At 31.8% G+C, this 15,951-nt stretch overlaps 1 protein-coding gene across 1 annotated transcript in view; it reads left to right on the top strand.

The window, feature by feature from the left end:
- SYK (spleen associated tyrosine kinase) overlaps positions 1 to 15,951 on the top strand; it is a 178,803-nt gene that overhangs the window by 104,086 nt on the left and 58,766 nt on the right. Inside the window, 3 exon segments of the mRNA XM_074280678.1 lie at positions 10,331 to 10,364; positions 10,367 to 10,433; positions 10,436 to 10,470. Coding sequence (XP_074136779.1) covers positions 10,331 to 10,364; positions 10,367 to 10,433; positions 10,436 to 10,470 — 136 coding nt within the window.

Here is a 15,951-nt window from a genome sequence, read left to right as displayed (position 1 = left end):
AATATCAAGGGAGCAGGGGATATGAGGAGCAATAGTACTCTTGTCTGTAAGGGATCAGAGACTCTTCCTAGATAAGAAATAGAGCATTGAAGATGAAAGCAGAGACCAAATATCTTCTGGGATAATCACATCTTGAAAGCACCAAAAACTTCCAAAATTGCAGAACCAGTTCTGAAAACAATAGCATGAAAAACCTGAAGGTTGGAAGAGGGCAGCACTTTCTCCCCACAGGTAGTCAGAGCCCAACTTTAATATAAAATTCAAAGTCATAGACTGGGAAATTAACAAACAAACAACAACAAAAAATACCTTGATCATAATAATTTACTATTGTGACAGAAAAACTCAAGAAAAGTTTCAAAGATCACAAGAATGTGAAAACAGCCATAAGTAGAGTTTCAGGAAAAAAAATGCAAATTGCATAAAAGCCCAACAGGAATTCCTGGAAAAGGCTAGAAAGTTATTTTAATAATCAGAACTTGGCCAAGCATAATTGACCACCACATAAAAAAAGCAGGTACAAAACCTCACTGAAGAAAATCATTCCTTAAAAAGTAGAATTGGGATGACTTTATGAGCTATTAAGAAACAAAGTCAAAAGAATAAACAGAAGAAAATGTGAATATATATATATGAAATATATATGATATGGAAAATAGATCAAAGAGATAATTTATGAATTATTGTACTACCTGAAAGCTATAATTGAAAAAAAAGGAGGTTAAACAACATATTTCAAGAAATTATCAAGGAAAACTGTTCCTATATCTTAGAACAAGAGCATAAAATAAAAAATAGCAAAAATCTACCAATTACTTCATGAAAGTGATCCCAAAATAAAAACTCCTAAGTAGTATTGTAGTCAAATCTAGAGCTCCCAGGTCTAGAAGAAATATTGCTAATAGTAAATGTTCAAATGACTTAGAACCCCAGTCAAAATCAAACAAGTTTTAGCAGTTCTCATGTTTAAGGACTATTGGACTTGAAATATGATATTTTGGAATGCCAAGGAGGTAGGATTATCACCAAGAATAAGTTATTCAGCAAGAATATAATCCTTTTGGGGAAAAGATGGTCATTTAATGAAATAGAGTACCTTCAAGCATTTCCGATGAAAAAATAAGGTTTAAATAGAAAATTGAAATATAAAGCTCAAGAGAGGCATGAATGAGTATACATGAAAGAGAAATCACAAAGGACTCAAGGTTAAATTGTTTACATATACATATATATGTATATAATACCTGAAATTTCTAAAAACTTTATAAGTATTACAGCAGATAGAAGGAATGTCTAAGTTGATTATATTATTTGATTATATTGGGATTATTTCCCCCAAAAAAATGGAGGTATGAGAAAGCGGGATGGATTAGGAGAATGGGGAAGTGAGAAGAATGAGAAAATTATCTTACTTAAAGAGACATTCAAAAAAGACTTTTTTTTCTTTTTCTTTTTTTTTAAACAATATACTAAAATTTGTGGGATGCAACAAAAGCAATACTTAGAAGAGATTTTATATTTCTAAATGTGTATATCAGTAAAGGAGAAAAATAGTGAATCCATGGGGCAGCCACAGTGGATAGAGCACTAAACCTGAATTTAGGAGGACCTGAATTAAAATTTGGTCTCAGACACTTAACACTTCATAGCTGTGTGACACTGGGCAAGTTACTTAACCCCAATTGACTCAGCAAAAAAAAAAAAAAAAAAAAAAAAAAAAAAAAAAAGCGAATCCATGATTTGGGCATGTCATTTAATAAGTAGGGCAAAAGTACATATCTAAGCATGTATATAAATAAAAGAATAAATAAGTGAATTGGACATGAAACTAAAATAAAAACTAGAAAAACAACAAGTTAAGGACTCCCCCCAATTAAACACCAAAATGGAAACTGAAAATCAAAGGAAAAATTAACAAAATTGAAAGTAAAAAATTGAACCAATACATAAAAATGCTGCCTACTTTTGTGGAAAAAACTAACATTAATACATTATTAATAAATTTGGTTTTTAAAAAAGAAAAAGAAACAAATTACCAATATCAAAAATTAAAAAGGTGAATGCACTACTGCTCTTTCTCTGACAAAATATTCAAAATCAAGAATATTTCTTAACAAATTTATTAGCAGTAAAAGAATACAATAATCTACATGGAAAAAGAATACATTGGTAAATAAGATTTAATGCACATATTATGATATCCAGTTGGGTATTAGTAAATCAACACATATTTAATAGTAAAGCTAGGTAGAAAATGGAATTTTGTGCCAGAATTGGGCACACATTTGGGAAATTACATAATGCTTTCAGTAGTCCCAAGCTGTTCCTTGACATGAAAACTTTTTTTTTTTGCATTGATATTCTCTCAAATTCTTTATTGTTGTCAGTGAAAGAATGAAAAAATGAAAATTGAGTTAGAAACAAATGCACAAGTAGTCAGTAGTATATGTAAATAATGATGATTTATATGTAATAAGTGAGGAATAATATGTTACCCAGGATGTAGGTTGACCATGTAGTGAAAGAAAAAGATATCAAGTAGATATTATTCAAGTGGTGACTATTTTTTTTTATTTTATTTATTTATTTATTTAATTTTTTTATTCATTTTTCCAAATTATCCCCTCCCTCCCTCCCTCTACTCCCTCCCCCTGATGGCAGGTAATCCCATACATTTTACATGTGTTACAATATAACCTAGATACAATATATGTGTGTAAATACCATTTTCTTGTTGCACATTAAGTATTAGCTTCCGAAGGTATAAGTAACCTGGGTAGATAGACAGTAGTGCTAACAATTTACATTCACTTCCCAGTGTTCCTTCTCTGGGTATAGTTATTTCTGTCCATCATTGATCAACTGGAAGTGAGTTGGATCTTCTTTATGTTGAAGATTTCAAGTGGTGACTATTGACAAAGAAATATTTCACCATGGGTTATGTGAGGCTGAGGAGAGGAGGAAGAGTGTTCTAAGCATATAACCAGTCAGCAGAAAGACATAAAGATTTAGTATAATTTTTCCTTTAATTTTTTACTTATTTAGTTTTAGCATTCTCCTTCTTTTTACATTTTGAGTTCCAAATTCTTTCTTTCCCTTCAGCACCTCTTCTACTCATTGAGAAAACATATAATATCAATTACACATGTGACATTATGAAAAATATATTTCCATAATAGCCATATCACACACAAAAAGCAAGAAAACAGCAAAAAAGGATATTTTGATTTATAATCAGAATAGTATTTTTCATAATGGGTTCTTTGAAATTATCTTGGATTTCCCCCAATTGATAAATGGGCAAAGAATATGTATAGACAATTTTTAGATAATGAAATTAATCCATCTATAGGCATATGAAAAAATGCTCTGAAACAGTATTGATTAGAGAAATGCAAATTAAAACAACTCCGAGGTACCACCACCTATTGGAGTGGATGTGGGAAAAGCGGGACACTAATGTTTTGTTGATGGACTTGTAAAATAATCGAACCATTCTGGAGAGCAATTTGGAACTATGCCCAGAGGGTTATAAAACTGTTCAGACCCGGTTCAGTAATGTCACTACTGAGTCCGGATCCCAAGGAAATCATAAAGGAGAGAAAAGGACCCACATGTGCAAAAATATTTGTAGTAGCTCTTTTTGTGGTGGCAAAGAATTGGAAAGTGAGTAGATGCCCATCAATTGGGAAATGGCTGAATAAGTTATGGGTTATGAAAGTAATGAAATATTATTGCTTTATAAAAATATTTTAGAAAATCCAGGAAAGATTTACATGAAGTGATGTTGAGCCAGAAATATATTATACACAGTAGCAGCAAGATTGTGCAATGATCAACTATGAAATACTTCGTTCTTCTCAGCAGTTCAGTGATCCAAGGCAATTTCAATACACTTTGGATAGAAATGTTATCTGCATCCAGAGAGAGAACTATGAAAACGGAATGTAAATCATATGTTCAATTTCTTTCTTTTTTCTTCAGTTTTTTTTCTCTTGTGATTTTTTTCCCTTTTGTTCTGATTTTTCTCTGCCAATATGATTCATAAAGAATTTTTTTATTTAAAAAAATTAATGTACATGTATAATCAGAAAAAATCAAAAAAATGAATTTTCTTGAATCATTGTATTGATCAAAATAGCTTAGTCTTTCACAATTAATCATGATTTCAATATTTCTGTTACATTAATCCACTGTTGGTGGAGTTGTCATCTGGTCTAACAATTCTGGAGAATAATTAGGAAACTTAAAAAATTATAAAACTGTGCATCTCCTTTCATCAAGCAACACCTACCAAGCTCATCAAAGAAAAAGGGAAAGAGTTAAGATGTTTCATACACACACATCATATCTCTCTCTCTCTCTCTCTCTCTCACTCTCTCTCTCTCTCTCTCTCTCTCTCTCTCTCTATATATATATATATATATATATATATATATACTACATATATATAATCCATCCATATATATACATATATATGTGTATGTATGCTAGTATATATGTATATACATACATACATATGATATAGTAATATATATACACATTTTTGAAGCAGTTTTTTTGTGGTGACAAATAATTGAAAATTGAAGAGAGACCCATCATTTGAGGATTAACTGAATAAGTTGTGGTATATAATTGTGATGGAATGTTATTATTTTGTAAAAAATGATGAAGGGAATAGTTTTAGAATAATCTGGAAAAACTTATATGGCTGACTTAAAAGAAAGACTTTATAAGAGTGAGGCAAAGTGAAAAGTGAGCAGAATCAGGAATATGTTATATGCGAATAACAACACTTCCTCTGGGGTGTGTGTGTGTGTGTGTGTGTGTGTGTGTCGTGCTCGCGCGCGCAGCGAGTGCGCACATGCGTGCATATGTGCTAGATACCTTATCCCCTGCTAGTCCATGAATTATGATGATATGGAGCAGGAGATTAAAACCCAATCTAATCCAATAAATTTTTATTAAGCACATATGACATGGTAAGTCTGGACATGCAGTTAATAAAAAGAAAAATTGTTTTTAATGTCAATGAATTTTTAATCTAAGGGGAAAAACAACACCACAACAGAGAAAAGAAACAGGAGTTAGGGTGGACTGGGCTATAGAGATTTAGTGAGTGCAGGAGCATCCTTTTCTGTGAAGTTGAAGCCAGGCATCAGACATCCTGATGTCCTTTTAATTTTCATTTTGACATCAGATGCAAAGTGCAAAGTGCTTTTCCCCTCCATAAGAGAAGGGATTGGACAAAATATGGTACCCTCTCCTCCAGTCTCTCAATCAGAGAAGAAAAGAGGCTGAGGGAGTGGATTCAATTAAGGCTTATGTTAGCAGCATGGTGGTGAATTTAGAAGTGATGAGTGTATTCTGGGCAGAACATTTTATTCCATGGAGTTGAAACCAGGCAGGGCAGCAGATACAAAGTGCCTTTTCTTCTTTCTAGTTACTACTGTAAGTAAAGAGTCTTCCTTCACGAAGTGCTGTTGAGCCTGAACTTTAAAGTATTAAATTCATTTAACTATTCACAGCTGTTAGAAGGAGAGACAGTTTGCTAAGCCAACTGAGTTCTTGTTGACTGAATCAAAGACTCCACTTAGTAAGAATATCACAAGCATAGAGACATACTATTTACATCATAAAACTTCATCTTGTGTGATTACATTCTATGATTTTATCAACTGAGAAAAGGAGGGAAATTTCTTTCTTCACTCTTGAACTAGTGTAGTTCAGAATACTTTAAATCACTGAATTTTCTGATGAAATGAAACCAGGTTTTATAAGCTTCATCTTGTAGTTTCTTTACTTTAAATTCAGAAAAGTATTATGTTTTGTGTAAGACAGACAAAGGACTTGATCCTAAGATATCCATGTTAGAATCTTATGGTAGACACTAGTTGTGAAGGACCATTAACAAATTTCAACTTTTAGAACCTCCATTTCTTGTTCTCCAAAATTTGCAAAATAATACTTGCAATTCTGGCCGAATAAAAACTGCTTCAGGAAAGAAGCTAATTTTTGTTTTGTCTTTGTAACTTCAACACTTATTGGAATGATTATTGTAAGGATGTTACTTTGAACCCTTTAAAAATGCTACATACATTTGAACTATTATGGGAATAGATTTTTAGGCAGAGAGTGGAATTGTATTATTTCCTTGTCAGATTCTTAATAGTGAAAATAAAATTGCCAAGACATACAAACTTCACCTGTATCTATTAGGAAACAAATCTAGCAAAGCTAAATTATGATTTATATTTATTGATGCTCAAAATCATACTGATCCTGATAAACCAGAAATTAGATAGAGAATTCAAGAAGATTGGACAGTTAACTTAATAAATAATAAACATGGGTTTTTTTGGTTACTCCTCTGTTTTATTCTATTTGGGGGATGGGATTTTTGAATGTATTTTTCTGTTGGCAAAAATTGAGTAATAAGAGTAGGAAAAGGAGTTACTTTAGTCTGAGTGTGAAGAACACATGTCAGAAAATGCTTTTCAAGACTATTCTAATGACTTCTGATACTCAAATGATTTAATTGCAGAATCATTTTAAACAATAGCTCTGTTAAATTAATTAAAATAACATATTGTTATGTTTACAAAGGAAGAGGAAAAAATCATAACTTGAGAAAAACAGTATTAGAGAGAGCTGGAGGAGAATATAAACCTCATTCTTAAAATTGAAGTGGATTAAATTAAATTAAATTAAAATTGTGAGTGGATTAAACAATCCAATAAATGAAATATAATGACTGCTCAGATAAGAAAGGAAAACCTTACATTCTATTGCTTAAAAGAAAAACACTTTAAAAAACATACACAAAGTAAAACTGAAGAGTTGAAAAAATTGGCAATATATCAGGTGAATCTAAAAAAGCAGGAGCATTATTAATGTAATATTAAAAAAGCAAAAAAATTCAAAAAATTAAAAGGACAAGGAAACTGATGCTGAAAGATATTATGGAAAACAGACCAATACTAGTATGTAATATATATACACATCAAATGCCTTCATCCAACTACATAAAGGAAATATTATCTAGATTACATATAAATGAAAAATATAGACCAAAAATGACTTAACAATGAAATCCTAAATAATAAGTAGGTCAAAGAACAAATCAGAGAAACAGTTAATAAATGAAAAAAAAAAGCATGCAAAAATTTCTGAGATACAATTAAAGTGGTCTTCAAGAGGAAAATTATAATTTTAGAAACATACATTAACAAAGTAGAAAAAGAATTAGTAAATTGAAATATGTTGAAATATTTTAGAAAACCAGTAAATAAACAGTCCTAAAATAAGCACAAAAGGTAATATATTAAAATTAGAGGGTAATGGGTAAATTAGAAACAAAACCTCCCATAAAAATGATAAATAAAATTAAAGCTGTTTCTTAGACTCCTCTAATAAAATGGATACATTCCTTAACTGATATGATTAAAAAGAAAAGAGCAGAAAATCAAATCAATAAAATAACATATTAGTGATGAATTGAAGACACAATATAATATATCTCTCTTCTTTTCACAAAGGAGTGGGAGATGATTATGGAAGAATAATATCTATACCGGCACATGTGTTCACTGTACTGGACATTTTTTGATAAATGGTTTTTCTATGTTACAATAAATAGTTCCCTCTAGAGGGGAAGAGAGGTTCTGTTTGTAGAAATGATTATATTGCATATAAAAAAGAAATCAATAAACAGTTTTTATATTTTCAAGGGAAAAGAATGAAAACAATGGTACCTTTCAGAGTCTGCCTGTGACTAGCAGATGTTCCACACTTATTGAGACCATTAATACCAATGAACTTTCATTTCTTTGATATCAGGCCTGTGAGTTTCCTTCTTTAACATCCTGTCAGCTGCTATTGGTTTCTGGTCATGCTAAAAATGCATCATTTTGAGTAACTGACTTTGTTGGTGACAGTATTTTCTTTTGTCAGGCTTTTCAAAACAGAGTTTTTATCTGCTCTCATACACACTTAAGAACATATGAACATAGAATGCAATTTTCTAAGATTAGTGCTTTTTTTTTTAATTGAAGACTTTAAAGAAAATGATAACTAGACCCAAAGGATCTATTTCTTCTGCGTACTAGAATTTCCTCTTAGAATACATTTCAACTGTATTTCTTTTCATCCTCTACCATCTCACTTTGTCTACCTTGAGTCTTTCTCAACATGAGGTTCCTTATTATATAAACGACATAGTAAAGCTTCAGCTTAATATTTAACCTTACAATGAACAATATGAATTAATAATTTTGGTATTGACTGATTCGATTTCTTTGCTATTGAAAAGACTCTCCAGCATCACAATTTTAAAGCACTGATTTTATGGCACTTAGCTTTACTTACACTCTCATAGCCATACATTATTATTAAGAAAAAAAAACACCTTATAACTTTGACCAATTGGACCTTTGTCAGCAAGTTGTTGTCTTTGCTTTTTTAGGATGCTGTCCATACTACTTTCCATAAGCTTTCCTTCCAAGAGGCAAGCATCTTGTAATTTAATTTCATGGTTGCAGTAATCATCTGCAGTGATCTTTGGGTACAAGAATTATAAAATCTTACACTATTTCCATTTTTACTTCCTTTACTATAAAGTGATATTGCTATGGTCTTGGTGGGTTTTTTTGCTTATTTATTTTTGTTAAGCTTCAAACTAATTTTTACCTCTCCTTGTTCATCACTTTCTGTAATTAGAGTAGTGGTATAGTCTGCATATTTGAAAGTGATATGTCTCTTGGCAAACTTAATTTTGATTTTTGATTCACAGTGAGTGATATTTCACATGATATACTCTGCGTATAAGTTAAATAATTTGACAATATATAATTTTGTTGTACTCCTTTTCTAGGCTCAAACCAATCAATTGCTCCATGTTTGATTCTAATTATTGTTTCATGGCTCACGTGCAGATTCCTCAGGAAACATGGAAGGTGATCTGGTACTCCCATGTCTTTGAGAACTTGTCACATTTTGTTGTGATCCATACAATCAAAGGCTTTAGTGAAATGAAGTACATGTTTTTTCCCCTGGATTTCCTTTGCTTTCTCCATAATCCAATGAAAGTTGGTAATTTGATCACTGGTTCCTTTGCCTCTTTGAAAACCAACCTGCTCTTCTGGTCACTTTTGGTTTACCTATTGCTAAAGCCTGGCTTGAAGAATCTTAAGTATAACCCTGCTAGTGGGTGAAATGAGCACAGTTGTTGGATGTTTTGAACTCTCTTTGCATTGCTCTTCTTTAGGATTGGGACATAAACTGCTCTTTTCCAGTCTACTAGCAACTGTTGAGTTTCCCAAATTTGCTGGCATATTGAGTGTAGTAATTTGATAACATCATCTTTTTGGATGTTAAATAGCTCAGTTAAAATTCTATCACTACTAGTAACATTATTATTGGCAATACTTCCTTAGGTCCTTTTATTTAATTCTCTAGATTGTATGCTCTAAATTTATCACCACACCTTGTAGTTATCAGTGATATAAGATCTTTCTTCTTGTTAAGTCACTGAAAAAGTAAAAAGAGAATGGAGGGAATCTTTTGCATATTAAACCAGCTGGTACTCTTTTTTTTTTTTTTTTTTCTTAACAAGGTATCAGCCTGACTTCTTCCTGATATGAATGCTTTTCTTTATGAGCATTTTGAATGCTTCAGTAGAGTGACAAGATACTTGAAGATATTTAGCTATGTCTATGTCCTACTCCTTCTATCTTAAATTAACCATCATTAGGAAGATTAGATATTTGAATTGACTGAAACTTTTAAAATAATTACAATATTGAAATTCCATGGCTAATTAAAATATTTTCGAAAGTTCTTGAATTATACACACTTAGGCAAATATTTTCTCTATCTGACCCTGTTTTCTTTTGTATATAATGAGAGAATAGAAATGGATTTTCTCAGAATCGTTATCATGACTAATTTTTTTTTGGTTTCATGATTTTTAAATATTTTGTGAAATTTAGAAGCTTGGATGCATGGAAAATAAATAGGTGGTTGTAGGGAATGAATAGGAACTATGGAGTCAGAATAACTTACTTGATTTCTGCGTCTGCCATTTTCTAATTGTGGGCTTCAGTTTTCTCTTTTGTAAAATAGTAGGGCTAGATTAGGTAATTTATGAGAGCTGTTCTACCTCTCTATTTCTGTGATTTTGTGAAAGCACTGGAACACTGAATCTGACCTAGAGTTTGACAAATGTAAATTCTAAATGTTTTTGTCATCTGTTCATTTATTCATTACTAAAATCGAACAAAGACAATTACAGTGACTGGGTGTTTGACTCTTTGTTTTTTGTTCTTCTCAGAATCCGTGCAAGAGACAACAATGGATCATATGCCCTCTCTGTTTACTCCATGAAGGAAAAGTTTTACATTATCGCATTGATAAAGATAAAACAGGAAAACTTTCTATCCTGATGGAAAAAAGTTTGATACCCTTTGGCAGGTATGAAATAACATGGTTGCCCTATTTGCTAAAAATTTTCTTCATTTAATCTCTTAGAAAATAATAATGATGATTAAATTTTGTAATTTGTTGTATTGTCTGATGTTCTACATAATATCTCATGTGATTTGAACAAATGTATTGCCTTCTATTTCATTTTTTCATTCAGAAAGAACTATTGGATTATAAGCTCCTAAAAAGTAAAAGATATCACTTTTTAATTGATTCTGATTGATTTTCAGACAAAAAGAGGTGTGTGTGTGTGTGTGTGTGTGTGTGTGTGTGTGTGTGTGTCCACATCCTAAATTACCACAATTTTCACTGCCTGAAAGGCTAGGTAAGTTAGATTTTATTTTCCCCACCCTGTATTCTCCAGTTCTTTTAAGGGAAGTGGGAGGTTTCTAGGCTTTCTATACAAGAGACCAGGTCCATTTGTGCTATTCAATCAATTCTAGGGAAATGATCCCTTGCTTCACAGTTTCATTTCGCTATCAGCTGGATTCATTTTGGCAAGGAAATAAAAATACAAGAATGATGGTTAAACCTTGTAGTTTATTTTGTTGTGAAGATATAATCACAAGCATATTCATTTACTCCCCAACATGTAGAAGGCATAATATATTATATAGGTGGTTGGTTATGAAAGCCTTTGAATGTCAGAGCATTTTGTATTTGATCCTGCTGGCTATCAGAAGCTCCTGAAGTTTATTGAGTAGAGATGGTAGTGACATTACCAGATATACACTGCATTGGAGGAGGGAAAGACTGGAAGCAGGCAGACCCATCATCAGATTATTCTGGCATCAGCACACTGATATCTGGACACAAAGGATAGAGTGCTGGGCCTGAAGTCAAAAATAACTTGTCTTCCTAAGTTTAAATGGCCACAGATACTTCCTACATGTGTGACTAAGTCACTTACCCCGTTTGCCCCAGTTTGTCATTTGTAAAATGACTTGGAGAAGGAAATAATAAGCTACAAACCCCAAAATGGAGTTACGAAGAGTCATAACAACAAATACTAAACACAAATACAATTGTTTGGTTAGTGCAAGAAGTCAAAAACTAGTCATCTATCTCCAGAGCTAAATATTCTTTATTTGGTGCCTCAGGATACTTGGAACTAATTTTATGATCATGAATAACTACTTTATAATCTGAATCTGAGTTTCTTCATCTGTAAAATTAAGAGACTAATCAGGATGATGTCTAAGGCTCATTTTAACCCTGAGTATTTGGATAGAGACCAAAACTATGAGTTCATTGGTGAGGGCAGAAATAAGGAGGGATTAAACAGACTGCACTGATAACCTGAATTCTGGCAGCTCTCCTTAGAATAAAGGGATATTTCACATGGAGAAGAGTGTGGATGTGTGTTTTAGATAGATGGAAAGAGGATGGTTCATAGACTTAAATTTGGAAGGAAGGAAAAGGAGAAAGGGAATAAGCACTTATCAAGTACTGATCTGTTTTAAGTGCATTACATGTATTGTTTTATTAAATACTATCATTAAATTATGTATAAATTAAATATTATTTCAATTAAATATAATAAAAATACTAAAATGGCACCATTGCATTTATAATTAAATAAACTATTCTAGGACAAAGTAATAAAGGCTTTGAATTGTTGAAGTACACTCATATTTGTGGAATCTGCTGCCATCTATAGTTTGAAAGTAAGTACACTATCAAAGAGATAAATATTTGAAGAAACTGAATTCCACCTTAATTTTGATCTATTCTGAAGTCTTTATCAAAGAATAATGAAAATAATTATGAATTACTTTATAGTTCTTTGGAGTGAAAATTTTCATTTTGAAAAAATGTTTCATTAGGGTGTGTTCACATGCAACTTTTGTTCTTAATTCTGCAACCATACACTATTCTTCTTACCATGTCTATCTGTATTCCTAAATATGGGGGAGATATCTCCAGAAAATCATTTGCAAAAGAGGTTCCAGAAAATTTGACTGCCAGATGTTCTTACTATCATCATTGTCATCATTATCATTAATTATTATTTTATTGCTTTAGTAGTAACAATTTACTTTTTTCACTTTAACCTTATATACAAGATAGTACAAGTGAACTCTCAGAATATGAAAATATTTATGCCTAGGAAAATGAACTTTTATTTGTAATTCTGTCTTTTCAGTAGTCTACTTAAAAATAAATAGGATCAACACATTAGAAAGAACTTAAACTTGAATATTTAAAAAAATCTGTAGTTTCATTTGTATGCATACCGTATACATGTTCTTTACCTTAATATATGGTTTAATAAGTTGCTATAGTCAAATACACACACACACACACACACACACACACACACACACTTTAATGGCAAGCTTCATGAATTTCAGCTAAGTGACACACATATAGTGCTCCACCAAACCGGTACTTAATTTTTCTAATTTAACAGAACCTGTAAGAGCTCGCATTTCACTAGTATCACTTTTAAAAACCAATTCAACTCTCTAACATTATGAGTCATTGCTATAGAACTTTAATTGATGAACTACTAGTTATACATTTATTATTATTCCAAAAGGATATTTCCTTTCTGATGAAATTCAGTAGTAACTAGCATAATAATAATAATAATAATAATAATAATAATAATAATAATGTCAGTCATTATCAACCTAATTTTTCACCACACAATTCTTAGGTAACTATGACTAGAATGTATTGAAGTTTGTGACTCTCAGGTGCAGAACCGAGCCTGTTGACTTTTAATTATCATCATACAGCTTTACAGTAATAATTGTCTGGGAAAGATTTTGGGAAGATGGTGGGGTAGATTGGTAAACTTTAAGCTCTCTAGATTTCCCCCACAAATAGAACAAATTTGCACTTCAGAGTGAACATAGACTGATGAATAATCAAGAAGTCTTAGAGCAGACAGGGGTCCTTCTGATTCAACCCAAGAAGAAAGGAAGACCCAAGGCTGGAGATTAATCCATGTGAAGTGCCAAAATCTCTGGGTTCTTTTCATAGAAAAACCAAGTGGGGAGTATTGGGACTATCTGGGTGTGGCTAGAGCTTCAGCAGGAACCACAGAAGCTTCTGGATTATTTGTAGAGTTGGGGGTCTAAGTATGAAAAGACTAAGAGAACTTTAGCTGTTTAGGAACTACCACCAGTCCCAGCTGTGCTGCACAGTCATGACCCTGGATGAGAAGGGATCAGTCCTGTGTGAGTGCAGAGACAGTTGGTCTAGGACTCTGTTGGCTGTGTGCACTTGCTGGAGGGTGGAGCTCTTAGTTTGGGATTCCTGGTCCGAGGGAAGAATTGAGGTGAAGCCAGAGGCACCATCATCCTCCACCCCAGGATTAAAGGTACTTATACTACTCTTATTTTAAAAAATGAACCAGCAAAGAAGAAAGAACTCCACCATAGAAACATTATGGGAACAGGGAAGAGAGGGGCTTCTACACCAAAGAGTAGTGTGAAATGGTTCCCTGCCCAGAGAAAATTTGTAGAACTCAAAAAAGAATTTAAAAATCAAATGAGAGACATTGAGGAACAACTAAAAAATAAAAAATAAAACCATCCAAGAAAAACAAAAAGATTTTGAAAAATGGTTAACCAACTAGAAAAGGAGATAGAGTCTCAAAGATGAAAATAAATCTTTGGAAATTAGAATTGGGCAAGGGAAAGGCAGTGAAGCTATGAGATACCAAGAAATGATAACAGATTATAAAGAATGTGAAACATAAGAAAAATGGCAGATGTGAAGAACAGATTAAGAAGAGAAAATATAAGAATAATTGGACTGCCTAAAAGTTGTGATCTTGATGCAATAATGCAAGAAATTATTCAAGAAAATTGTCCTGACGTGACAGAACATGAGGGGAAAGTAGAAATTGGAAAAATCCACTGAGCACCACTTCAATGAGATCCTTTGTAGAAAACACATAGAAACATTACATGAAACAAGAAAAAATAATTCAAATATGCTGGAGCTACAATTAGAATTATTCCCCAAAGACAATTTAAAATGAACTTTGAGCAACAGAAATAATTAAAAGAAATAATAAATGGTATTTAAGCCTTTAGAAAACTTGGGAGGATGCTAAGAAAAAATCTAACCCCCCACTTGGGGTTGTGCTCTGGCCTTCAAGTGCAGATACCTCTGGGCAGATTCAATGAATCAACAAAAAACAAATTCTGTGTGCTGTGTTAGAAGGCAATCTTAGCTTCAGGAAATAATAAAATTAAAAGAATTAAAAACAAATAAACAGAAGAGAATGTTGCAAGACCAAAAGGCTATGAAGAGCAAAAGAGTAGGGTTTACAACCAGGAATAAACTACATAGCAAAGTTGAATGGAATCTTATGTAGAAAAAAAAATATATATGTATATATATATATATATATATATATATATATATATATATATATATATATATATATATATGTATATACATATATATATATATATATTTAATGAACTTAAAATTCTTAGTTAATGTGAAGACAAGACCAGAACTAAATAGAAAGTTAGCCTAAAAAATTAGGAGAGACATAAGAAGAAAAATAGTAAAGCTCAATTATTAGTGATTTAATGAGGTCAAACTGTTTATTTCTTATATGGGAAAATGTTAGCTATAGTTCAAACAAATATTGCCATTACTTGTATAGCTTGAAAGAGCAAACACAGAAAGTTTGCAGTGGAGTTGAGTATAATAGAATGATTCTAAAAAATAAAATTAGGTAGAGAAAGGTAAAATAGAGCTATCATTTCCAAATAAATGCAGTATGTATGGAAAAACTAGTACCAAGAGTGGAGGGGATGAGGAACCTCATTCTCATCAAAACTGGGGAATAATACATACATCTAGAAAGGTATAAAAGTCTTCTTAACTTACAAAGAAATAGGATAAGGGAATGAAATGAAGGGATAGGTTAGAAGGGTGTGCAGATCAAGAAAAAGAAGGGTAAGGGGAGAGAATAAGGGAAGGGTTCTTAAGGGGAGTGTGAATTAAAAACAGTGGTTAAAAGTAAATTAGACAATTGAGGAGAAATAGGGTAAAAAGAGAAGGAGAGAAGCATAAACAGAAGGAAGAAGAAAAATAGGTTGCAGGGAAATGTGCTATTAGTAATTATAACTGTGAATGTGAATGGGATGAGCTCACCTATAAAATGGAAATAGCAAAATGGACTAAATCAGAATCTGACAATATATTGTTTAGAAGAAACATCTAAAAAATGAGAAATACATATAAAGTAAAAATAAAGGACTAAAATAGAATTTGTTGTGCTTTAGTTGAGGCAAAAAAAAAAAAAGGAGAGTTAGCAATTATATAATTTCAGACAAAGATTTAATTAAATTCAGACAGATTTAATTAAAAGAGATAAACAGGAAATCTACATTATGATAAAAGTTACCATAGATTAAAATATCAGTACTAAAACTAAATGAAGTTAGAATCACTGATGGAAACAAATAATAAAACCTTCTAACTATTTAGCCA

This window comes from Sminthopsis crassicaudata, chromosome 1 (assembly GCF_048593235.1).
Source record: "Sminthopsis crassicaudata isolate SCR6 chromosome 1, ASM4859323v1, whole genome shotgun sequence".
Taxonomy (NCBI): Eukaryota; Metazoa; Chordata; class Mammalia; order Dasyuromorphia; family Dasyuridae; genus Sminthopsis; species Sminthopsis crassicaudata.
This window is presented reverse-complemented; position numbering and strand designations above follow the sequence as displayed.